We start from the raw sequence: 27,393 nt of genomic DNA on the forward strand, positions 1-27,393 counted from the left end.
AGTGGCATGATTTTTGCTCACTGCAACCTCTACCCCCCTAGGTTCAAGCAATTCTCATGGCTCAGCCTTCCAAGTAGCTGAGATTACAAGCGTGTGCCACCACACCCAGCTAATTTTTGTATTTTTAGTAGAGATGGGGTTTCACCCCATCAGGATGGTCTCCAACTCCTGACCTTGTGATTCGCCCACCTTGGCGTTCCAAAGTGCTGGGTTTACAGACGTGAGCCACTGCACCTGGCTGAAGTGTGTAGTTTAATTTCCACCTATTTTGGGATTTTCCTGCTATCTTTGTTATTACTTTCAAGTTTAATTTCATTGTGGCCTGAGAGCAGACACTGTGTGATACTATTCTTTTAAACTTATTACAGCGGTATTTTGTGGCCCAGAATGTGATCTGTCTTCGTCAGTGTTTCCTGTGAGCCTGAGAAGAACATGTAATCTGCTGTTGTTGGATGAAATATTCTATAGATGTCAATTATATCCAGTCAGTTGGTAGTGCTGTTGAGTTCCACTATATCCTCACTGGTTTTATGCCTTCTGGATCCATCCATTTCTGATATATGGGGGTTAAAGTCTCCAACTATAATAGTGAGTTCATTGTTTCTTCTTGCTTCTGTCAACTTTTACCTCATGTATTTTGACACTGTTTTTAGGCACATATGTGTTAAGGATTGTTAGGTCTTCTTGGACAGTTGATCTTTTTATCATTATGTATTGCTCCCTTTTATTCATAGTAACTTTCCTTGCTCTAAAGTTTGCTCCATCTGAAATTAATATAGCTACTCAACTTTCTTTCAGTTAGTGTTAGAATGGCATATCTTTCTTCATCCCTTTATTTACTTTTTCTTTTCTTTCTTTTTTTTTAAAGAACCCATCTATGCTGGTACATCCCTTTATTTTTAATCTCTGTGTGTCTTTATATTTAAATCGAGTCTCTTGGCTGTGTACAATGGCTCATGCCTGTAGTCCCAGCACTTTGGGAGGCCCAGGTGGGAGGATCACTTGAGCCCAGGAGTTCAAGACCAGCATAAGCAACACAGTGGGACCCTGTCTCTACAAAAAATTTTAAAAATTAGCTGGGCATGGTGGTGCATGCCTGTAGTCCCAGCTACTTTGGAGGCTGAGGTGAGAGGATCACTTGTGCCTGGGAGGTTGAGGCTGCAGTGAGCTATGACTGCACCATTGCACTCCAGCCTGGGTGACAGAGTGGGTCTCAAAATAAATAAATAAATAAAAAGTCGGTCTCTTGTAGACAATATATTGTTTGGGTGCTTTTTTTTTTTTTTAAATCTAACACTCTCTGTCTCTTAATTGGTGTATTTAGACCATTGATTTTTTTTTTTTAGATGTATTCATTTATTTGACATATTAAATTAGACAAAGAAATACATACGTAACTAGATAAAAACAATCACATTCTCACACTACTTGAACACACAGCAGTGGTCAAAAATAATGGATTGTAAAATGGACCCCAGGATTCAATGCAAGAACCACCCCATACAAGAAAAGTTTCAGGCTTCTAACTTCACTGAATCCAGTACTAAACGTGCTTCTTTATATTCCTCAGTTTCTTCCAAGTCTTTTTCACATTCTAATATCTGTTGAAGATCCAAATATGCGGCTTCCAACCTGCGCTGGCAATCTGGGATCATCATCCAGGATTCTTGTAGGATCTCTACCTGCTTTTTAATGTCATAATTTTCACCATCTTCAGCTCTCATTTTTTCAATCTTTTCTTCCTGTTGTTTTGCCTCTTTTTCATACATCACTTTTACTTTGACCAACCGCTTTACCACGCCGGTCTTGATCTTGATCTGTCTCACGCGAGGTTCGGCCATGGTCCCTAGAGCGCCGCAGGAAGGAGGGGCGAAGAACCGGGGTAACCGTGGAGGGCGACGCGCAGAGGCGGTGGCTATATCGACCATTGATGTTTAAAGTGATTATTGATTAATATAGTTGGATTAGTGTTTATTATATATGTTACTGTTTTCTACTTATTGCCCTTGTTCTTTATTTCTAGTTTTGCCTCCCACCCTTTTTCTGCCTTTTTTTTTGTTTTATTTGAATATTATATATAATTTCTTTTTCTCGCCTTTCTTAGCATATCTCTTATACTTGTTTCTCCCTCATTTTTTGAAGGATAATTGCACAGGGTTCAGAATTCTAGGTTGATAGAGTTTCTTTCTCTCAACAGTATTTCACTCCACTCTCTTCTTGATTGCGTGGTTTCTGAGGAAAAGTCAAATGTAATTCTTATCTTTGCTTCTATATAGGAAAGGTATTTGTTTTTTCCCTTTGGCTCCTTTCATAATTTTTTCTCTATCTTTGATTTTCAGAAGTGCGACTATGATATGCCTAGGTACAGTTTTGTTTTGGGTGTTTTTGGGGGTTTTTTTTGGCGTTTATTCTGCTTGGTACTCTCTGAGCTTCCTAGATCTGTGGTTTGGAATCTGACATTAATTTGGGGAAATTCTCAGTCTTTATTCCTTCAAATATTGTTTCCATTCCTTTTTTTCTTCTTCTTCTGGTATTTGCATCGTGTATACCTTATATCTTTTGTAGTTGTACCACAGTGCTTGGATATTCTGTTGTGTTTTTTCAGTCTTTGTTCTCTGCTTTTCAGTTTGGGAAGTTTCTGTTATCATATGCTCAAGCTCAGAGATTCTTTCTCAGCCATGTCCAGTCTGCTAGTGAGCCCATGAAAGACATTCTTTATTTTTGTTACAGTATTTTTATTATTTATTTATTTACTTATTTATTTATTTTGAGATGGAATCTCACTCTGTCGCCGAGGCTAGAGTACAGTGGCACAATCTCGGCTCACTGCAACCTCCGCCTCCTGGGTTCAGGCGATTCTCCCGCCTCAGCCTCCCGAGTAGCTGGGATTACAGGAACCCACAATCATATCTGGCTAATTTTTGTATTTTTGTAGAGATGAGGTTTCACCACGTTGGTCAGGCAGGTCTTGAACTCCTGACCTCAGGTGATCCGCCTGCCTCGGCCTTCCAAAGTGCTGGGATTACAGGTGTGAGCCACTGTGCCCAGTTGTTACAGTGCTTTTAATCACTAGCATTTCTCTTTGATTATTTCTTAGAATTTCCATCTCTCTGCCTACATTATCCATCTGTCCTTGCATGTTGTCTCCTTTATCCATTGGAGTCATAGTTGTTCCTGGTCTGATAATTCCAATATCCCTGCCATTTCTGACTCTGGTTCTGATGTTTGCCCTGTGTCTTCAAATTGTGCTTTTTTGCCCTTTACTATGTCTTGTAATTTTTTGTTGAATCTGAACATGATGTACTGGGTGAAAGGGACTCCTGTAAAAAGGCCTTTTGTGGTGTGATGGTGAGGTTGGAGGGAGGGGAAGTGTTCTGTAATTCTGTGATTAGGTCTTAGTCTTTTGGTGAGCTTGTGCCACTGGACTGTGAATGTCACCTGTGCTTCTCATCACCCTCGTTAGGTGGGACAGGATGGTTAGAGGGGCCCCTATGTGGAAGGCTGGAGGGAGCTGAGGTGGGGTTCCTGCACATGGAAGGTTAGTGCCCATTAGGGCTTGATATTTCTCTTCCCCACTGTGGATGGCTAGAGGGGGCTGGAGTTGGGTATCATCCTTCCCCTAGGTATGTTAAGCTTTCATAAAACCCCAGCAGTTTAGGCTCTGGTAAAATAGTTTCTCCTGAGGGCAGGCTTTGTTAGGAACAAAGTGGTCTGGTGTATTTCAGAATGGTTCTTTTATTCCTCCCCCTGCTGGAAGCAGGAGGCCAAGTAGAGCTCCTGGAGGTAAAACTACAAAAACCTTTGGTGAGTTGGTTCCCTGGAGTTTCTAACTTTTAGACTTGTCCACACAGCCTGTAGCAGTTTGTCAATTACAGTTAGGTTTCTCCACTCTCTGGAGGTTTCTCCTGTGGGTTTCTGCTCCATTGTGATTCTCTGTATCTACCTGTGTGTATCTCCAGTTTTGGGGGCAGCAGTTTGTCCCCAACCTCACCTCTCTGACAGACCTATGAAGAGTTGTCAAGGTTTTAGTTTGTTCAGCTTTTCACTTGTTAGGATGGAGTGGCGACTTCCAAACTCCTTCATGCTAGACTGTAAACTAGAAGTTTTGTAGCTTTTTAAAAAAGATACTAATGCTTGCAAAGGAAGACTAGCATTTAGAAAGTGTATTATTTCTTTCTTTTTCTTTTCTCTTTTTTTTTTTTTGAGATGGAGTTTTGCTCTTGTTGCCCAGGCTGGAGTGCAATGGTGCAATCTTGGCCCACCGCAGCCTCTGCCTCCCAGGTTTAAGCAATTCTCCTGCCTCAGCATCCCGAGTAGCTAGGACTACAGTCGTACACCACCATGACCGGCTAATTTTGTATTTTTAGTGGAGACAGAGTTTCACCATGTTGGTCAGGCTGGTCTCGAACTCCTGACCTCAGGTAATCCACCTGCCTTGGCCTCCCAAAATGTTGGGATTATAGGCGTGAGCCACCATGCCCAGCCAGAAAGTATATTATTTCATTTGAGGAAGAAAACATTGTGTCTTTTTATTATCCAGTTTTATTATTCAGTTCAATATTCAGCCATATTATGTACTGTTTTTGAAAATTATTTCTTTGTCACTTGACTCTTCTTTAGATTTTTTTCTCAAAACTCAAATTTCCCAGAAAGTCTTTCCTTGATTGTCTATTGCTGAATGTCTCATTGCACTATTATAGCAGGATATATAACAGCAAATGGAATTTAGGATAAAGTTATTGTCCCTTGATTTTCACCATGGCTCTTGTGCCTTTTTTACTTAGTTATATTTCTGTGACTGGACATTTTAATATTGTTTAAGTAAAATCACTAGCAGATGTCACTTCTTCTCCAGGCTTTTAATGCTAATATACAAACTGCAGTTCAGTTGGCCATACTAATATTTTATAATAGCGTTTACATATAGCATTGAAAGCAATTACATTATTCTTGACGATCATGTGAAGTAGGTAATTGTTAGTGAAACAAATATACAACTTTCTGAAGAATCATTTGGAAAGTAAAAATGTTATTTAAAAGGATCAATTAGAGAATGAGAGAGTCCTTGGAGATTACATATATGCACTCACATATACATATATTCAATCAAAGATTGGAAGAAAGAGTCAAGGAAATCTCTGGCAAATGGCAAAGAGAAAATGTGAGGGGAAAATATGACAAAGAGGATTCTCAATCAGTGCAAAAATTAACTATTAGGGTTCTAAAAGAAGGAAGTAGACCCTAAGGTCTTGAATTTGGATGAAAGAGGCTCTGAACTGGTAGTGCTCCCAGGCATATGGCAGTAGCAAACAGAAATCTCTGGAAGAGGGTACCATCATCCTCTGTCTAAAAATATTCCTCCAGGGAACTTTTTCTCCAAAAGTGACCAGTACACAGTCAAAGGTGATTAGACATAAGAGGAAACCAGTCACAATAAGCAAACAGACTTATAAAACTCATAAATATATGACATACTAGAGTTATCAGACTTGTACTAAAAACAACTATGCTTACTGTGTTCGAAATCAAAGCCAAGCTTAAATTTGTTTTTTAATTCTTAAAATTTAAAAAGCCAAACATGGTGGCTCATGCCTGTAATCCCAGCGCTTTGGGAGGCTGAGGCAGGAGAGTCGCTTGAAACTGGGAGGTGGAGGTTGCAGTGACCTGAGATCATGCCACTGCACTCCAGCCTGGGCAACAGAGTGAGACTCCATCTCAGAAAATAAAAAAATTAAAATACGGAGATGAGGTCTTAACTATGTTGCCCAGACTGGTTTCGAACTTCTGGGCTTAAGTGATCCTCCTTCCTTGGCCTCCCAAGTGCTAGGATTATAGGCATGAGCCACTGTGTCTGGCTGGCAAGCTTAAAATTTTTATTAGAGAATTGGGAACTATTAAAAAGAAAAACCAATATAACAGTTCTGAAAAAGAACCAAATAGAAATGCTAGAACTATAAAAGGCAATAACTGAAATAAAGAGCTCAATGTACGGGTTTAGCAGCAAATAAAACATAGCTGAAGAGGGAAATAGTGAACCAGAACATCAGGAGAAATTATCTAGAATGATGCATAGACAGAGATAAAAATTACAGAAAGAGAACAAGACATTCAGGATAGTAAGTGAGAAGATCTAACATATATTTAATTGGAACCTCAGAAGGAGAGAATGGGGCATAGTTGGTGAAAAACATCAATCTAAAGATTAAAGAAACCCGATGAATTTTAAACAGGAACTCTGTTAAGTGAGCTTGTATTGTACTTTGCTTTCTTACAACTTGTGGCTGAATCATGGACAACATTAACTAAACTACCTGAGTCCTAACAGTATTTAAACTGATGGCCAAAATTTAATGGCAATATCTACATTACAAAGAATAAAAAGCAGGAAATTCGGCCAAATAATGCATTTCTTAAAGTAGGTTATTAAAAAAGAAAGAAGAATAAAAGTATTCAGGATTCCTTTTACTATTCTTATTACATTTCTATAAGTCTAAAACTATGTTGAAATAAAAAGTTTTATAAAGAAAGAAGGACAGACAGACATGCACTTAGGGGCTTAGTAGGACACTTAACCATTTGGGGTGGGTGTGTGTTTATATAGCACCTTCCAGAAAAGTTTGTTGATTCTTGGCTGTATCTTTTTGCAGTGTTTACAATAGATGAACCTTTTATTAACTGTTGATCTTACCACATAAATTGGGCCATTTGACTTCAAAGAGTGTAAGAATTTAATTGGTATAAAGAACAACTTTCTGATTAGAGTGTTTCATATTAGAGCAATTTATTAAGAAGGTAGCTGCATCTTTCCTGGGAGTGTTTTTTGTTTTAAGAAAGGATAACCCATTTCTCTAGTCTGAGTAAGCACTATAAAGCCATTCTTCCTACCACCATCCCTTTCAGACTAGTCCCTATTTATTCTCCCCAACCTGTCTGTCACCTCTATCATTATACCAAAATAGCACTGTAAAAAGTCATTGATAGCCCCTATTTGTTCAGTGCCTTGATCTACTTTTACTTTTTCCCCAGTATCCGCATGGAAAGTGTTAAGCCCTTTTCTCCTTCAAATGCTTTCTTCTCTTGGCTTCAGGGGCAATTGGTTCTCCTGGTTTTCTTCCTGACTCTGGAGCTGCTTTTTAAAAAATTCACTCCATAATATGTCTATTCCCTAAGGTTTTGTCCTTATCTCTGTGTTTTTCTTTTACTTCAGTCTTCGTGTATTCAAATGATCCTTGTTCTTCAAAGTCTAATACAGATATTACCTCTTCCTTAATGGTAAGAGCCGTCCAAATCAATGGAGCTCTCTCCATCTCTCAGCGCCCCGCCTCTCCCTACTTTGATTGTTCAGAGACCTCTTAGGTGCCTCTCAGTGCTTAGCAGTGTGTCTTGCACCTGGCAGGCACTCAGGAAACTTTTTTGGAAGTGTTTTCTACAGACATCAGATTTTGGAAGGAGAGGAGAAAAAGATTTTTTCTTATGCATCAATAGAACACTGGATTTGCCAGAGGGGATATTTTTTGCCTTGTACTTCATATAATAAACTCTTAAAGCAGGACTTGGCAAACTGCTGTTTGAAGGCCAAATGTGGCGCACCACCTGTTTTTTTTATGGCCCTCAAAGCAAGATCAGTTTTTACATTTTTTAATGATTATAAATATCAAAAGAAGAATACTGTAATACTTCATGATGTGAAAATTATGTGAAATCCAAATAAGTAAAACTTTATTGAAACACAGCTCAGCTCATTTATTTACACACCGTTTGGCACAGTTGAGTAGTTGTGGTGGAATCCATGTGGCCTCCTGGCCTTTTAAAGAAAAAGTTTGCTGACTCCTTAGAGGTTAGTTTTTCTTTTATTTCATCCAACACAATTTTGCTTTATGATTCAATATGATGCACTTATTTAATAGGCCTTCAAGATAAACTAATTATGTCATAAAGATTTAGTTAATAATAGTCAATCCCATTGAATTTCTGTTTATTTTCATTTCTAGCAAATGTTTATTTCTTTTCTTTTTTTTGAGATGGAGTCTCACTCTGTGGCCCAGGCTGGAGTGCAGTGGTGTGATCCCTGCTCACTGTAAGCTCCGCCTCCCGGGTTCACACCATTCTCCTGCCTCAGCCTCCCGAGTAGCTGGGACTACAGGTGCCAGCCACCACGCCCAGCTACTTTTTTGTATTTTTAGTAGAGACGGCGTTTCACCGTGTTAGCAAGGATGGTCTCCATCTCCTGACCTCATGATCCACCCGCCTTGGCCTCCCAAAGTGCTGGGATTATAGGCACAAGCCACCGCTCCCATCCGTTTATTTCTTTTTTAAAATGAGGTTACTCAACTCAAGAAAAGAGAGCCACAAACTGAATATACCTATAGCTCATACTCACAATCTTTCAAGTTCATTTCTCGATTAAATTTGATTGCAACTTTATTATTACACATAGCAACACTCAGCTGATAAAGATAATAATGAGCTTAAATTTACATTTAACTTTCTTTTATTTCAAAATACATCCAAAACTAATTGTGTGCTTCTCTGTGGTATGCACTAATTAACTTGAAACATGGACAGTGATTTTGTTTGCAGCTTCATTTATGCCTTATTACAGAAGCTATTAATAAAAAATACTGAATGAAAAATAAAGTGCACTGAACTTGCAAGTGAATGGTGCTAATTTTACAATTAACATGAATGTCAGAAAAATGTGAAAGCTTAGGAAGGAGATTGTGATGAGACATCTTGCTAGAATATGGTGCTTTGTTAGTGATAAGATAGGGCTCTGCCTCCCTTCTTTGATGGTGAAAAATGAAACTCATAAAAATAGGAGATTGCAGAAGATTATTAGGGGCTTTTCATATTTTGCCAGCAATAGAAAAACAATAGACCATGTTTTAAAGGATCTGAAAGACTTCTGACAGGTGATTGGGCAGTTCCTCAGAACATCAGATTTATAAGGAAAAAGTACAGTTTGAAATGCTTCAGTTTGGTGTCGTAGCTTCTTATTTCAGTCTGTTTAGGGGGTGAGGGAAAGGAAAATTCAAATCTAAGCTGTGTTTCACCATAACTTTTCCTCGGAATTTTTTAATGTGTTTTATGTGTTACTTTGCCTGGACAGTGAAGTCTAATGAGAGCATCTGAAGATACGGCTGTCAGTGAGGTGAAACCATTGTTAACATGGAACTGAAAAACAAGAAATTGGCTGGTTTTTGGCAAAAGCCACCATTTATTCTGGGAAGATGCACCTTCCCTGGTCTGTGGCTATCTGTTTCTACATGATGTTTTTTGCTCTCTTTTGAATTCATGTTCACAGATTATTCCTCTTTGCAGTGGAACTGGAATACTTCCATGTGTTGTTTTGGCTCAGGCAGGAAATGATGCAGGGTTTTTGAAAGGGCCCAGCCAGCACAGTAACAAGAAATAGGCCATGGTTTGGCAAAGGCAGGGAAAATAGAAAAAAATTAAGAGGTTAGCATTGCCTTTCTTAAAATCATCTCTTGTTCTTATCAGAATGAAAATAAATATTTGGTAATGTTTACTAAATACCTACTAAATATAAAACACTAAGCTACATGCTTGCTTGGTGCATTTGAGGGAGGGGGAATAAATATTCAATTGTCTGTGGTTCCTGTGATGTCATTCTTATGAACTCTTTGAATGGGATGTCTGTTCTTATAGAAAATACTCATATCTTTTATGTGTTCATTTCTAGGACTGTTCATATTATTTTGGATGTAGTTCACTGATGAAATGAGTTGTATGTTGGTTTTTTTTTTTTGAGACAGAATCTGGCTCTGTTGCCCAGGCTGGAGTGCAGTGGAGGATCTCAGCTCACTGCAACCTCCACCAGTTGGGTTCAAGCGATTCTCATGCTTCAACCTCCTGAGTAGCTGGGATACAGGCGCATGCCACCATGCGCAGGAAGTTTTTGTATTTTTAGTAGAGATGGGGTTTCATGTTGGCCAGGCTGGTCTCGAACTCCTGACCTCAAGTGATCCATCCACCTCAGCCTCCCAAAGTGCTATGCTTGCAGGTGTAAGCCACTGCACCTGGCCGTTGTTTTTTTAAACTGTGGTAAAATATACATAAGATTGGCTATTTTAACCATTTTTAAGTGTACAATTCAGTGGCATTAAGTCCATTCACATTGTTGTGCAGCCATCATCACTATCCATCTCCAGAACGTTTTCATCATTCCAAACTAAAACTCATTGTAATGAACAACAACTCCCCATTTCCCCTTCCCCTTGGCAACCACCACTCTAGTTTCTGTCTCTATGAATTTGACTACTCTAGGTACCTCATATAAGTGGAATTGTACATTTGTCCTTTTGTGTCCAGTTTATTTCACTCAGCATAACGTTTTCAAGGTTCACCTATGTTGTAGCATGTGTCAGGACTTCATTCCTTATTGAGTCTGAATATTGTTCCATTGTACATATATTCTGCATTGTGTGTTTTTAGCTACAGTATAAACAAACCAGTAGCAGAATATAAATCTGAACGCAGAGATGGTGACAGGGCACTGTCCTCTTTGAAGCAGCCCTTTGTTAGAGACCAGACCAAATGAAACTATGTTCTGTAATCCCAGCACTTTGGGAGGCCGAGGCGGGTGGATCACGAGGTCAGGAGATCGAGACCATCCTTGCTAACACAGTGAAACCCCGTCTCTACTAAAAATACAAAAAAATTAGCCGGGCGTGGTGGCAGGCACCTGTAGTCCCAGCTACTCAGGAGATTGAGGCAGGAGAATGGTGTGGACCCAGGAGGTGGAGCTTGCAGTGAGCTGAGATCGCACCATTGCACTCCAGCCTGGGCTACAGAGAGAGACTCTATCTCAGAAAAAAAAAAAAAAAAAAAAAAAAAAAAAAGCTCTCTTCCCCCATATCCCAGGGATGAAACAATTTTAGAATTAATACTCAAATGTGAATGTTATTATTACAGATTAAAAGTGAGAAAATGGTATAAATCAACCAGAAATCAACCAGAAATCCAATTCAGAGTTTATTCTCTCAATTGTAGGTTAAAACTTTGATTTTTTTTTTTTTTTTTCTGAGACAGGGTCTTGCTCTGTCACCCAAGGCTGGAGTGCAGTGGCGTCATCTTGGCTCACTGCAGCCCCAATCTCCCAGGCTCAAGTGACCCTCCCACTTCAGCCTCCTGAGTAGATGGGACTAGAAGTGTGTGCTGCCACATCCAACTAGTTTTTGTATTTTTTTGTAGAGATGTCTTGCCATGTTGCCCAGGCTGGTCTCAAACTCCTGGGCTCAAATTATCCACCCACCTTGGCCCCCCAAAGTGCTGGGATTACAGGCATGAGCCACCACGCCTGGCTTGATAGCAGTTTCTTAAATTGTAGTGGCCTTATCACTGTGACATGCGTGGAGACAACCCTCTCTCTCTTCCAAGGCATTTTGCTTGTTGGACATCTAGCCCACACCTTTGCAGAGGGCAGGGAGGGCCATCTGAATTAGATTATAGAAAAGTGTGTGTTGTAGTCTATAATAAAGTTACAGTGATGCTACTCAAGGTGTGTTTCCTTTGGTTCTAACAGAGGATGCAGTATTTCATGTCTTCCAGTCTAATGAGGTAACTTAGTTGGAAATAACTTAGTTGATAACATGTGGCAGCCTTTCTCCCCTCTTCTAGGGAGCCATTCCAAGGCCAGCCATTATTTGGACTGCTGTTATTTATATGTATGTGTACTCTTTGCATTGTCTGATGTTGCCTAGGGACATCTGATTTGCTTTTTTTGAGACATTAGAGTCCCGCTCTGTTGCCCAGGCTGCAGTGCAATGGTGCGATCTCAGCTCACTGCATCCTCCACCTCCCCAGTTCAAGCGATTCTCCTGCCTCAGCCTCCTGAGTAGCTGTAGCTGGGATTACAGGCAGGTGCCACCACGCCCAGCTAATTTTTGTATTTTTAGTACAGACGGGGTTTCACCATGTTGGTTAGGCTGGTCTCGAACTCCTGACCTCATGATCCACTTGCCTCGGCCTCCCAAAATACTAGGATTACAGGCGTGAGCCGCTGCACCCGGCGTGATTTGCTCTTTAACTTCTGGATGCTGCCTTGTTGGTGGAGAAGTTGGAGTAGAGATGGGCTGAGGCTGGTGACTGGTTTCCTCCATGCTGCTCCTGAATCTGTTGCCTTGGCACTATAGTCAGCCCCTTTGTGCCCAGCCTCCCAAAAGCCGGGGACCAGGAAGAAACCCTGTTGCTGTCTCCTATGTATTTCCCCTCTAAGGATTCATTTCTGTTGACTTGGTCTTCCTTTCTACTCTGTGATATGGAGACCAAATATTTATCTTCTGTTGCATTTGTTTGAGGGACCATTATGAATAATACCCGAGGGAAGATGACCACACCAGAAATAAGAGCAATAAGAAGAGGCATTTTTCTAAGGGAGAGAATTTATCTGCAGAAACATCATCTAGGTTAGTTCTGAAAGGGCGCCTGCCCTTAGGGTTGCTGGTCACAGGCTTGAAGAGTCTCTGCTAGCCATCAGCCCCAGGGGCAGTTTTGTCCGGTAAAGCAGTAATATTCATGCCCTGTGGCAAGGCTTCCTTGGGAATAAATCATGCAGCAAGTTGAACTTTCAACTCTCATCTCTGAGACTAATTCTGCGAGATAATGTAGAAACGGGCAGAGTGTGCCTAGCCTGTGCGGAGATTAGGTATGGGTTCTCCAGCCGTGTCAGTGTAGCCTCTTTTCTCCTCCACCTCCTACCCCGACTCATATTTTTTTTCTTGCTACTTTTCAAAATTGAAAAACTGCAGAGAGGGGAAATCCCTTGGCATTTTGAATATTGAGGTGCTCAGCAGAACTGCCTGGCATCCTGTTTGTATATAGCGGTTTTAATTTGCCCTTTAATAAGTCATTTGGCCTTACTAGCAGTCTTAAACTTGATAATCCTTACATCAGCAGTGAGCCTCAGGCCGAATTCCCAAAGTGCATCCCTGAGTGATTATTTGAAGGAAGTTTTCAAACCTTCCCTCCCTGGCTCTGTTTGTCTGCCTTCTGCCAGCACATCCTTAGGTCAGGCTAATGCTCATTTGAGCATTCCTCTTGCTCACTGCAGCACGACAGCAGGTGATTTGAGAGCAGGATGAGTGAGGGAAGTTCCTGTTCCCATTCTGTGCAAGGAATGCCATCTCAGTCAGTGAAGAGGGGATTTGGGCTCTGGGGAAACACAAGCCTTTTGGTACTATTTTAATGGAGACAAAAACAGGAGTGGCCTGCTGATGGGTTGAAAAATCACAGCTGTTCTACTGACTTGACAGCCTTTTTGCTGCTCTCCTCACAGGGGCCACGATGTTGATAAGAATTGCTCCTCCCACAGACTGCCCTTGACCTTGTTCCTTGCATCTGAGGTACCCAGGCCTTCTGGAAGTACATTATGTCCTCTCTTTTATTGGCTATTATTAGATACTATAATATTATTGGCTCTCACACCACTGATCACTGCAGTCTGATGTTTCAGATTAAAAGTGGCATCTTGGGCAGAGTTAAGGCTGTATTTGGAGATGACTCTCGGATAGTCACTACCTGCCAATCTCGTTGTCTTTTATTCTGAAGTAGATGTTCCTATTTTGATCTTTAAAAATATTACAGCCCTATGAGACCAGATAATGATTGCAGAGCCTGTAAGCTGTCAGAGTACCTGATAAACCTTCTCCTTTTTTCTTTTAAGGATACTCTGCATTTTGGTTCCTGCAGTGATGCATTAGAAATTATAGTCAGTGAGTGACAATAATAATCAGAGCTCAAAATTTCATCTTACAATTTATCTTACTGTAACTGCAGAACATCCTTATAAAGGATCATCCCTGTTTAAAGATGGAGAAATTGAGGGGAGGGAGTGGGTCTGTAGTCATTGATAATGTCGACCAACAATAATGGAAAGGATCAGAACTCAGTTTTTAAAAGTTTATTCAAGTGAAAAGCTGGGAATGGCCATTCGGGAAACAGGGACTTCTGAGAAATGAGGTCAGTGCTTAAAGTTAAAAGTTAAGGTCCTGCTTATATAGGCAGAAAACAAAGAAATTTAGTAGGTTTGTAACATTTTCTATACAAGGTTGGTTTATGAGCTATAATTTCGTTAATTACAGTTTGTTTTCTTTTCTGTACAGCTTTTCACTTCTTTCCAACTGAAGAGTGTAAGACCTGGCATGGTGGCTCACGCCTGTAATCCCAGCACCTTGGGAGGCAGGGGTGGGAGGATCACTTGAGCCCAGGAGTTTGAGACCAGCCTGGGCAACGTGGAAAAACCCTGTCTCTACAAAAAATGCAAAAATTAGCCAGGCATGGTGGCACGCACCTGTAGTCTCAGCTACTTGGGAGGCTGAGGAGGGAGGATCACTTGCACCTGGGAGGCAGAGGCTGCAGTGAGCTGTGATCATGCCACTGCACTGCAGCCTGGCTGACAGAGTAAGACCTTGTTTCAAAAAAAAAAAAAAAAAAAAAAAAAGAGTGTATGTAACATACCATCCTAGATGACATGACAGTCTTTTAAGTCTCTATATGAGAAGTGTAAGAGGGAAGTTTAATCTGTTATGAAGAGCAACAGTTAAAAGGGAAGGGGTCTTCTCTGGCACCCTTTATTCATTTACAATTTACAAAACAGTGTAGGTGAGGCAAAAGGCTAATCTATAATCAGAAAAACAACACTTACAGCTGCCCAGGTTACAGCTACAAGTTTAAGTGACCCACATAATCACATTCCCTTAAGTCTTACAATATGTTAAGATTCCAACAACTTAGATTTTGAATTACATATTTTCACAATAGGAAAGCATTAAAGTCTAGTCCGCCCCAAGAAACTTTTTGTCCCCTTTCTTCAGTAGAAAAGAAATTTCTATTTTTTGTACCTAGGTGAACGTACGTGTGTCTGTGTATAGAGGAGCATGACTTACCTTAGGATAAACAGGCTTAATTACATTCTTTTGTGATGATATTTAGAAAGAATCCACTTGGGCAGAGCCCATATGAATATTTTTAAAGTAGATGGAAGGTTTTTTTGTACCCCGGATGTGGTGGATCTCCATTTCCTTGTTGCCTCTTCGTACCTCCCACGTTTGGTCTCCTCAGAAGTAATCTCACAGGTGGCCCAGAAGACAAATGCATTGTATTTGGCAGAAACTCAGAATCTTTTTTTTTAGGTTTGAGGAATTTTAATAAACATAACTTTGAAACAAAATTTTTTTTTTGGAGGGTGAAACTTATTTGTGAACTTAATTCTTTTTGATGACTTAACTCCCAGTAAAGTGATCTTAATTCTAAGTGAGATTAGTAACATAACATATGAAGAACATTGATTTTTTTTTTCAAAATCTATTATATTTTTAGTCTGTTATTTATATATTTCTGTTTGCTCTCTGAAGTCATACTAGTCCTGTACCTCGATGCCTCTTTTATGAGGAATGCATCTGAAATATACCATTATTTGTTTTGATGTTTTGCAATTGGGATCTTCCAAGGGCTGTGATGATAGCTTTTCACATCATTTGCTTCTCATTCTTCGCTATCTTTTTGTATATGCACAGCCTAAGGATGGACCTGCTTCCCCTCTTGGCATTCTTTGGTACATATTTGTTAATGGAATTGAGAGGCACATACTCAGTGCCTTGTGGACATGGCCTTCTACTGGCCTGTCTCCTAGGCCTCATCCCAGGAACTCTTAAATTTCTCTCACAGTATTAGTGGTCCTAGCTTGTCCCTGTTTCTTATATAAATGGCGATAATAATGCTCAGCTCTGGTTTATATCATAGCAATTTTTTGGAGTTAATGAGCTGGGCTTTGTAAGACACTTCTAGATCCTTAGATGAAAGGTGTTATTTAACCACAGCAAGGCTTCACACTGGGAGTGCCTTCCCAAAGAGCTCAAAGTACTTGTCAGCCTGTCTTCTATTCATCCTCATACCATCCCTGGTAGGGAGGTAGGTGGTTAAGCATTATTATTAAGTACAAAATAGTGTTGTTACTGTTACTTTTATCTATAAGTGGGATAATTGTGAGAAATAGAAGTTGGTAAAACAGACTATGGAAGAAAAACACTGGGAAAACCTCAAAGTAGCATGCATTTGCTATTCCTATTCACTCTGCTTTGAGTTTCAAAAGCCTGATTGCCATACATGATAACAATAGCATCCTTTCCTAGAGAGAAATATGACCTAGTACATCCTTCTAAGTACTTGAATTAATTGAACCCCCTGCACTTACTTTTAGTTGCTCCAGATTACATCCTAAGGGTTGGTTTATCTCATGTATGTCAAAAATGATGATAAATAGCGTAAGAGTTGAATATTTTGAATTTTCGTTTTTAACTTCAAAATGGAATTTCTTCTTATTCAAGTAGTATTGAGACAGCAAATAGTTCACCGAGACCACCAGCACAAGAAGTAGATTTTCTTAAGAGGGATCTTGGAAGAGAGTAACCATAGCTTTGTCTAAGATTGAAGAAAAACAGTGAGCCTCATTTGGGGAAGCCAAGTGAGCAGAGATCCCCAGCAGATTGTCACTGTGCTGTTGCAGACTGGTCATTCGTTCGGTTTTGTAGCCCGAGGTCACAGATATGAGAAGAGAACGCCCCTCTCCACCTTCCTCCCTACCTCTGTTTGAGATTGCCGGTTTCGTTTTGGCAGCCATGTTGAATTTGGAGTTATTTCTGGTCTTTGATGGCTGTATCACAGGGCAGTGGGGAAGGAGTAGAAGGTTTGAAATGAATGCAAGGAAAAATAACCACAGTGAGCCCTTAAATCTTGCTATTTGTTTTCTTTCAATGTATACCACAACATTACCAGAAATCAATAATTCCGTCTGTGTTCTCCCTAGGAAAGAAACATGTACAAACTGAAAATGGTAGGCTTTACAGATCATGTGAGCAGGGGACAGCAGGATGGTTGGATTTTATCTTGCCATTCTTTGTCAGGGAAACCTTTATTTTGACCAAAAACTTTTCATCAAAGGTCCACATTTCTCTCTTACTTGGTGATAGGAAAAGTTTGTTTAATTTTCTAAAGATATTATTGATGCAGGATTTTTCTTGACCAGTTTGTCAAACTTGTGATGGGGGTGGCCCAATTTATTTGGCTCTCTGTGCTCAACCCTTGTGGGAGGGAGCATGTGAGCGAGTGAGTATGGGATCTGGCCAGCCATTTTGGGTGCTGGCAGAAGCAGGCTCCGTGTGGGCCCTGTGGCAGTGCCCAGGTGAGGGTGCCAGTGACCTCCAAAGCCCCAGAGGGCATGTTAGAATGCTCTCTTAGTCCCACTGTCCATGGACAGCAGTGTGTGATCAGCTCAGTGGTACCCTTGCCTCGTCATGTGGGGTGGGTGCCCTCTGCCAGTGAGGGCAAAGGGTCAGTGTGACAGCCTTTTCTGGGTACCCGCACCCAGTGGGTCCTGAACTCTTGTCCGGAATCCAAGAAGAATGAGGTTGCCCAGACACTTGAAGGATATTGAAGGCGGAGAATTTTATTAAGCGATGGAAATGGCTCTCAGCAGACATGGGAGCTGGAGAAGGGACGGGACGGGCAGGTAATCTTACCCCAAAGTCTGCCTGTTTCTGGCTGGCTATTCCTGCAAGTCCAGCCATCTCTCTTCCGGAGTCCAGCCATCCCTCTGAAGTCAAGTCGCCTCTCTCCAGTCAAGCCGCTTCTTTCCCTCTACCAACTGAATCTGGGGTCTTTATAGGCACAGGATGGGGGGCGGGGTGAGCTGTAGGCAGTTTTGGAAAAGGCAACATTCAATTGGTAAAAAGACGTGATTTATGAAGAACCAATTGGGAGAGAGTGGGCAAACAGGGATAGAAGTTCTCACTTTGGTCTGCGGGTTTCAGGCTTCTCAGCTTGAAGGTGGGGTTTTGCTGGGGACCTGCCCCTGTCTGCCTAGAATTTCTCTGCCTCCTTTCTCCGTCATTATGAGTACTCAATAGAGGATAGCAGCTGTGTGCATAACAGTTTTCAAATGTCATACTTACTCTTACTTAGGTTTTACATTTCTTTTTTTTTGAGACAGGGTCTCACTGACTGCAACCTCTGCCCCCACCACTCGCTCAAGTGATCCTCCCACCACAGATGCACACCATCACGCACGGCTAATTTTTGTATTTTTTTGTAGAGACTGGGTTTTGCCATGTTGTCCAGGCTCGTCTTGAACACCTGGGCTAAAGTTATCATCCCATCTCCGCCCTGCAAAGTACTGGAATTAAAGACATAAGTCACCATGCCTGGCCTGGTTTTAAATTTTTTTTAAATCGTCCAAGTCAGTACTTACTACTTACTAATTATATCACAGCGATTGGCAGTTTTAATCCTATTTCCATTTCCTCATTAAATATTTGTAGTTTTGTGTACCGTTCGTTGTTATGTTCCTTTATAGCAGGTTTTAAAAAATACTGACTTCCATAACAACAGGGCTGTGTGTGTGTGCGTGTCAGGGAAAAATGTTTTTAGAAAGAAAATGGTTTAGGTTTCAAAATCCCCAAGGGAATTGTTATAAAACAACAGGAGAAAAAATTCAATGTGATTCAGACACCTTAACTAGATGCTTTTTCAACTTAAATTTTTCCTGTTAGGTCTGTTATTTTCTAAACAATACAACACTTTGCTCTTCATGTTTAGTTCAGGTTCAAAAGAGCAACCAAGTTTCTTTTTTAAACGTGTAGTTTAAGCTTTTTCTTCTTTCCCCATTCAAATACCAAATTAAATATAGTCTTTTAGTTGACTCGTGCTTATTTTCATCCAGAATTCAATTAAAATGCTTCCAGCTGAGCTAGAGCCATCCGATTCTTAAACCAGGTCCAGGAAAAGCAGTGGCAGTGAATATAGGAACAGCAAGGGAAAGAACATGTTCATTTCAGTCTTTGGGAGTTGTCTGGGTCAGCGTTCCTCACCGTGGCTATTTAATGGGGCTGTGTTTCACGGGGAGCCACTCACAGTAAGGGGCAGTAGAGTAGAGGAATCAAAGGGCTCAGACTCTAGAGTGAGGCTGTTTGGGTGTGAATCTCAGTTTTTTACCTTTATTTTGTAGGAGAGGAAAGATTTCTTTTCTCGCCCATCACTAGGTTCATGGCTGAGGCCCCGTAACAAAAGTCAGATTAATAAGAGAAAAGCATACAAATCTATTTAATACAAGCTTTATATGACACGGGAGCCTTCAGAAATAAAGATCCAAAGGAAGAGGTAACTTGTGTATTTTTATAAGTAGGTTTGATAAAGGTTTTATAAGTAGGTTTGATTTTTATAAGTAAGTTTGACTGTCATGGAGAAGTATGGTTGGAGAACAAAGGGTGTGGTCTAATGGTAATAAACTGAAGGGAGGCTTAGTAAGGCCTGTTTGTTCGGATTCTTCTCTATGCCCTATATCTTCACAGATATATTTCTTTCCTCTGGGTAAAGGGAGGGTACCTGTCGAATGAGGGTCTTATGACCTGCTTCAGAGGAGAAGAACAGGAGGTCACAGGACGGCCTTCGTAGGTTTTATCATCTGCTTTAGGGAAGAAGGGCTGTGGAAGGTAAGAGAGACTTTCCTGCTTCTGCTGTTTGCTCAAACGCCAAGGTGCCATATTTTGGGAAGTCCTGAACACCATCAACTTTGTGTGTGTTTTTAGGCAAGTGACTTAAGCCATCTAAACCTAAGGCTCAACTGTAAATGAGAATTAATCAAAGGATCTATTTCCTGGGGTTGTGAGGATGCAATGAGATAATGCTTGGCACAAGTGTTTACTTAATAAATGTCGACTGTTGCGATCTTTATTAGTGTTGTTGTCAATACCTACATACTTTTGGTTCACTTTGATCTTTTTTTTTGTTTTGTTTTGAGATGGAGCTTTGCCTTGTTGCCCAGGCTGGAGTGCAATGATGCAATCTTCGCTCACTGCAACCTCTGCCTCCTGGGTTCAAGTAATTCTCCTGCCTCAGCCTCCCAAGTAGCTGGGATTACAGGCGACCGCCACCACGCCTGGTAAATTTTTGTATTTTTAGTGGAGATGGGGTTTCACCATGTTGGCCAGGCTGGTCTTGAACTCCCGACCTCAGGTGATCCTCCCACCTCGGCCTCCCAAAGTGCTAGGATTACAGGTGTGAGTCACCATGCCCAACCAATCTTTTAATATATAACTATTGGCATTAGGTAACTTTGTTTTTAAAATCTGTTATGATAAATGTGGGTTCATAAAAATTAAAGTTGACATGGTAAATACCATCATAAGCAGAGTCAAAAGACAAGTGACAAACTAGAGGAAATATATGTATATTTGCAACTTGTGACATAGACAAAAAGTGTTCATTTCCCTAATATAAAAAGAACTACAACTCAATAAAGAAGGGACGATCGTAAAGCCTTTTATGGTGATCTGTTTCCACTTAACTGTGCTACAGATGTCTCTGATGCGTATTCTCAGAGCCTACCAGGAAAATCCTAGAATTGAGAAGGGCTTGGGACACAGAGAGCTAGTGGGTGTGATACAGCCGTGAGTATGCAAACACACCTGAACTTGTTGTTGTTGTTTTCCCCATGAAATAGCTCCCTCTCAAAAATGTTCTGTTACTATCAATGGCAGCCTCATACACACCCATTTGACCCATCATCACTGATTTTTCCATCTCCTTCTCATCCAGAAAGTCACCAAGGCATTTCTATGTTTCTTTTGTAATTTTTATTTTAGGTTTGGGGGTACTACATGTGAAGGTTTGTTACACAGGTAAACGTGTCACGGGGGTTTGTTGTACAGATTATTACATCACTCAGGTATTAAGCTCAGTACCCAGTAGTTATCTTTTCTTCTCCTTTCATTCCTCCCACCCTCCACCCTCAAGGAGGCCCCAGTGTCTATTGTTTCCTTCTTTGTGTTCGTAAGTTCTCGTCATTTAGCTCTGGTCTGTTTCATTCATAGTTTCATTCATGGCTTCATTTATTCATTCACATCTGCTCCAGTCTTTCCAACTATTGCCTGTTTGTAGTTGAGACACTCAACATCATCCTCATGACTGAATGACTACCATGGTCTCCTTTCTTTTCTTTCTCTTGTTCAGGTTCATCTCCCTAAAACATGGTTTTCATCTTGCGCCACCAACCTACCCTAAAGCCTTCAGTGGTTCCCTACCGTGTAGGATGAAGTATAACTTGTGAACTTGAGCCTCAGGTCCCCCATACACCCTTAATCTGATTCTCCTTCCTTCTGTCTTTCTCACTGCTTAAGTCTAGGAACCTTCCAAACATCTAAACTGTTTGCCTGGCCCAGCCCACCATGCCCATTTCTGCCTTCCTGCTGCCTTCCCTCCTCTGTGTTACACCCTATACTTGCCACAAGGCCCAGCTCAGGTCTGGTCTCCTCCAGATGGCTTTCCTAGGTCCACAGCCCTCAGCATCCCTTGTTTCCTTACCTCCTGCTTTGTTTATTGATGGCCTGTACCTCTCATCTCACACACTTAACCTTTACTGCCTGTATTGTTTTAGGTAAACTTTTTTCGTTAAAGTAGAACATACAGACAGAAAGCTACACAGATCACAGAGTAAAGGACTCAGTGACTTTTCATAAGGTGGACACACCCAGGTCATGAGCATTTCTCTCTTCTGATATGCACTCTCCTTAACGAGATGGTAGGCACTTGGGAAACAGAACTACTTTCCTGTGCCTCTTTGCATGAAAATGTATAACATCAGGTGCTCAGCAGTATTCCAGATCAGGAACTGAAGCTAAGAAAGAGATCTAGGTTTTTCACAAATAAGAAACATGTAGAAATGTCCCCTGCCCCCTTGATTTGAAGTAATATAATTTGGCAAGTCCTGTTCAGAAATTCCTTGGTGGGAAACTGTACATTAGACCTTTAAATCCAGTCTAGACAAGTGCATGTCATAGTTTTCTCTTTCCAGACTTGGGGATGTATATAGACATCTACAGCATTCGTTTTCATTGTCATTTTGTCCAACAGATATTTATTGATCAGATGCAGTCTACTAGATAATGTTTATTACAGTACAGTAGGATCCAGCTTCTTCCTCTGTAGGGCTTATATTTTAGTGAGTCATTAGAAATAATTGATAGAACTAAAAGAAAGACTTAAGAATAAAGATACGGCCGGGTGCGGTGGCTCATGTCTGTAATCCCAGCACTTTGGGAGGCTGAGGTGGGTGGATCATGAGGTCAGGAGATCGAGACCATCCTGGCTAACACAGTGAAACCCCGTCTCTACTAAAAATACAAAAAAATTAGCCGGACGCGGTGGTGGGCGCCTGTAGTCTCAGCTACTCGGGAGGCTGAGGCGAGAGAATGGCGTGAACCCGGGAGGTGGAGCTTGCAGTGAGCCGAGATTGCGCCACTGCACTCCAGCCTGTGTGACAGAGTGAGACTCCGTCTCAAAAAAAAAAAAAAAAAAAGTTACATTGGTGGGATGTGGTATCTCATGCCTATAATCCCAGCACTATGGGAGGCCAAGGAAAGAGGATCACTTGATCACTTGAGCCCAAGATTTCAAGACCAGCTTGGGCAACATAGCAAGACCCTGTCTCTATTAAGAAAATAAATAAAAAGGGGGGAAAAAAAAAACAAAGAATAAAGATATAACAGGCCGGGCATGGTGGCTCATTCTTGTAATCCCAGCACTTTGAGAGGTCAAGGCAGGCGGATCACCTGAGGTCAGGAGTTTGAGACCAGTCTGGCCAACATGGTGAAACCCTGTCTCTACTGAAAAATACAGAAATTTTCTGGGTGTGGTGGTATATGCCTGTAATCCCAGCTACTTGGGAGGCTGAGGGAGGAGAATCGATTGAACCTGGGAGGCGGAGGTTGTGTTGAGCTGAGATCGCGCCACTGCACTCCAACCTGGGTGACAGAGAGAGAATTATCCGTTACTAAATAATTGTAAACATATAGAGAGGACAAGAACAGAGGTAGGAAGGGTGACATGAAGATTGGCACTGGCACTAGGGTCGTCTGGATGAAAAATCCATTTGTTGTGATATTATCAAAAGGTATGAAAGAATATGGCAACTTAGAAGGTGAAATAAATACAAGGGTAATGATGGCAGAGAGATATTTTAAAACATCGTAAGAAATACCATACGGAAATACCATATTGCTACGAAAATACCAATTTTCCATAGCACTTTACAGTTTACAAGGTACTTAAAACCCTGCTCAGTGAGCACACAAGGTGCTTGTACTGGCTCTTTTTTTTGATTTGTTTTTTTGTTTGTTTTTTTGAGACGGAGTTTCTCTCTTGTTGCCCAGGCTAGAGTGCAATAGTGCAATCTCAGCTCACTGCAACCTCCGCCTCCCAGATTCAAGCAATTCTCCTCCCTTAGTCTCCTGAGTAGCTGGGATTACAGGCATGTGCCACCACGCCCGGCTAATTTTGTATTTTTAGTAGAGACAGGGTTTCTCCATGTTGGTCAGGCTGGTCTCAAACTCCCGACCTCAGGTGATCCGGCTGCCTCAGCCTCTCAGAGTGCTGGGATTAAAGGCGTGAGCCACTGCGCCTGGCCTTGTACTTGCTCTTATGAGGTCTTTGCCCATTATGATCTTTTGCCCCTGTTGTGGTTGGTGCAGCGGGTGGTGTCTTCTACCCACAGTCACACAGCTTACATGTCTGGGCATACGTTTAGAATCCAGCAGTCTTTCCACAGCCTGCTTTTGCCTTAGTGGACGTGAGAATTTATGTTCAGTTCTCTCTCTCAATTTTTCTGTTACTGCATTGCAGTCACATCCCAGCTAACGTCATGATTGCTACATTTGCTGTTTCCTTAAACCTGGAGCAGGAGAATATCCCTGGCAGATTGATGCTGTCTGTAGGCCATCTGCATAAGGCGAAGTTAAGTCATGGGTGGGTCACTTGCAGCTCCTCATGGCGGCCTCCCTACTACTTGAAAACATGGGCACAAAGAGAAGAAGGTAGAGAACCCACAGGCTGCCAATCCTTAAAAAGTAACTTGTTGAAAGTATTATGAGTTTCCTTTTAGTTTTCTTTTGTGTTGTCTTTTATTGCCTCTTTGGTTATAGCTTTTCTGTACCTAGAAGGCTTCAGTTTGCAGAGCTGTAAATCTGTCAGTCTTAGTGACGTGTCTTTCACTTCAAATTAATGTTCAGCAAAGGGATTAGCAGATAACCATTTCAGGCTGAATTTCTTTACATAAAAGGGTGGATATGGTTTGAGTAGGCTGCCAAAGCCAGGAAGAGAAGTTAATTGTGTAAATCAATGCAGGCAAGAGCTGATCACCTTTCTGAAACACAAGACAATGCAGCACACAACCTCTAAATAGATCTTTGGGGTCAAGTTGATGTCATGTTGAAGAATCAATATTTACTGGACTTTGTAAAGTTAACCTTTAATGAACCCTCAGGCGTTTTGCTAGGCCATTAATTGCAGGAAGAGGAAAAGCAATGGTGGCCAAGGTCCGTGTGTGGAGGTTGTATAAAAATAAGTGAAAAGACAATCACTTGCCCATGTGCAAAGGTCCCCTCAAGCATTGTTGGGGACGTGTATCGCAAGGCTTTCTTGGGACCAGGTATGGTGGCTAATGCCTGTAATCTCCGTACTTTGGGAGGCTGAGATGGGAGGATTGCCTGAGTTCAGGAGTTGAGGCTACAGTGAGCCATGATTACACTACTGCAATCCAAAGTACTCCAGCCTGGGCAACAGAGCGAGAGACCCTATCTCTAAAAAACAAGCAAAGGCTTTCTTGGGATTGTACTGACATTTTAAGAAAGAGCAATTCCTACATCCTAACAGAGGAAGGCACATGCTTTACTCTTTGGCAGTCCTTATTCAGGCAGTATGGCTGCATTTTCCTGGGATGAATTCTGATGTCATTTTGGGTCCTGCCTTATAAATGTGGTAATCACAAAGTCCAGTCCCTCTTGAAGTATGTATGGTTCATCCCTCCCTCTGACACAGTTGACAGCTTTTATAAAGTACAGGATCATAGTAAAAAGTGTTTATTTTAGGTTGCTGGCTTGAATCCAAGTCTAATAAAGGTATTTGATAAGTAATCCCTTGTACTTGTTCTGTTGGCAAGTAAAAGTGTCCCTCGGGTTGTTCTGTGTGTGTGTGCATGTTCTGTGCCCCTCAGTGGCTAGTCTAAATCACTTGTGAGTCAAGAGCCTTATCTTCTATTTATTTTAGTCAGTGCTCCTAACAAATAGCGTCGATTAGGCATATGTTATGTCAAATTTAACCCTGGTGCAACAAAGCCGGGATCCCTGCATGGTCAGTCACTGGAAGTCAGAAGCAGCCTGGTCAGGCTCTGTGAGTCAGGGTGTGGCCACGGGGCGTTTGCTACAAATTCTTGGTCATATCTGGTCAATAGATGAATATTGGATTTGACTTTTCAAAACCTCTTTCTCTGGTGCATTTGTTAGGGGAGACTTTAGAATTAATCAGAGAGAAAAGCTGGCTGTTCTTTTCTCACTCCCACCCCCATCCCTCCTCTCCTGGATCATTATTCAGAGTAAACACTGAAAAGAAAAAGCATGAGAAGTTTGTTGGGATTGTTGTGGTTTGGTGTTTTTACAGGAGAATCTGATGTTTAATACTTTCATCTATACTTTAAATATTCATTCTGGGTTTTTATTCTTCCTTTTTAGTTGTTTGAGAACTTCTACTTTGGCTCCCTGAAACTGAATTCAATTCACATCTCTCAGAGGTTCACCATAGACAGCTTTGGAAACTACGCTTCCTGTGGACAAATTGATTTCTCCTGAGTAGATCTTGGAAAGCACTAGAAACTGAACATCCTCACCAGGTGCTGAAGAAAAGTCTCTTCATTTTAATTGCCAAGCGGAGATGTGCACATTTGGATGGTGACTTTCCTGGGTGGTGCCTCTAATGGTGTCTACAGCCATCAAACTACCAGCCGAGATGGTGGTGGGCATAAAGAGAATTTGTGCCTATAACCCTTAGTGTGTTCTGGTTTTTTTTCTTTTAATTTTTAAATTGTGGTAAAATACTCATAAAACATACTGTCTTCACCATTTTTAAGTGCACAGTTCAATAACATTAACTGTTAATACGTTCATATTGCTGTGCGGCCATCACCACCATCAATCTACATAGGCTTCTCAGCTTATAAAATGGAAACTACCCATTAAATAGTCATTCCCACTCCTCCCAGCCCCTGCAGCCACCATTCTGCTTTCTGTCTCTCTGGTTTTTACTATTCTCAGTATCTCATATAAGTGGAATCATACAGTGACTTGCCTTTTGTGACTGGCTTATTTCACTTAGCATAATGTCCTCAAGGTTCATCCATGTTGTGTCAGGTGACAGGATTTCCTTCCTGTATTATACATATAATGGAATGTTCCGTTACATGTGTGTACCACACTCTGTTTCTCTATCAGTGAGCACTTGGCTTGCTTCCTCTTGACCATTGGGAGTAGTGCTAATACAGACAAGGGTGTCTCTGCCTTTAATTCCTTTACCACCCAGAGTTTTATCTTTAGCAAAATAACTATTAAAGTTTTTTGCCTTTTACTTTGCTTGATCTATCATTTTCCTACCAAAGTTTGTCCTCTTTATATTTGTTGGATTCCTGTTCCTTCACCCCATCCCCACCCTCATCTTCCCATGCCCCTGATGGAGTTGCAGTGTTGTAGCCCTTTTGTGTTTACTTTTCAAGGCAGCAGCAAAAGAAACTTACGATATCAGCAGGACTGTGCAGAGTTCCCTGGAAGAATGTCAGCCACAGGAGGCACTCACTCCTCCCTCACCACGGACCAGCAGAGGGAGAGGAGAATGCTGGGGAGCCCCAGCCTCCCACTCCTCCCTCCTCACATTCTTCCTCCTTCCACGCCCTCTCCTCCTTCTCCTTCCACACCCTCTCCTCCTTCTCCTTCCATGCCCTCTCCTCCTTCTCTTTCCTTATTCTTACCTTGATTCTTTCTTTCTTTCTATTCTTTAAGTCTACTTCTGAACTCTGTGTTAAGTCGCTACATTGTGAGGACTGTGTCTAACACTGAGATTTATTATTGGGACTGCACAAATCACTTGTGAATAAAATGTTTAACGGTTTTTCTGTTAGTATAATCACATAGTTTGAATTTGACCCCCTTCCTGTGTTGGAATACAATGTTGCCCTCACTTATTTACCAGCATAGCTGTGTCATTCATGGAGGACTTACATATTAATACCTGCAAGGTTGATTTTTTTTTTTTTTTTTTTTTTTGAGACAGAGTTGCTTTGTCGCCCAGGCTGGAGTGCAGTGGCGTGATCTCAGCTCACTACAAGCTCCACCCCCTGGGTTCACTCCATTTTCCTGCCTCAACCTCCCAAGTAGCTGGGACTACAAGCGGCTGCCACCACGCCCAGCTAATTTGTGTGTGTGTATTTTTAGTAGAGACGGGGTTTCACTGTGTTAGCCGGGATGGTCTCCATCTCCTGACCTCGTGATCCACCCATCTCGG

At 41.4% G+C, this 27,393-nt stretch overlaps 1 protein-coding gene and 1 pseudogene across 3 annotated transcripts in view; one reads left to right on the plus strand and one right to left on the minus strand.

The window, feature by feature from the left end:
* The window catches only part of ASCC1 (activating signal cointegrator 1 complex subunit 1), a 113,698-nt gene extending 87,238 nt beyond the window's left edge, over window positions 1-26,460 (plus strand). For all 3 annotated transcript variants that reach the window (XM_007963117.3, XM_038009082.2, XM_038009083.2), the window contains exon 10: window positions 25,575-26,460. In XM_007963117.3, the coding sequence (XP_007961308.1) occupies window positions 25,575-25,691 (117 nt within the window). In that variant the 3' untranslated portion in view covers window positions 25,692-26,460. The remainder of the gene's footprint in view (window positions 1-25,574) is intronic.
* On the minus strand, window positions 1,333-1,943 carry LOC103216027 (tubulin-specific chaperone A pseudogene; annotated as a pseudogene).
* Window positions 26,461-27,393: the final 933 nt, after the last annotated feature.

This window comes from Chlorocebus sabaeus, chromosome 9 (genome assembly GCF_047675955.1).
Source record: "Chlorocebus sabaeus isolate Y175 chromosome 9, mChlSab1.0.hap1, whole genome shotgun sequence".
Taxonomy (NCBI): Eukaryota; Metazoa; Chordata; class Mammalia; order Primates; family Cercopithecidae; genus Chlorocebus; species Chlorocebus sabaeus.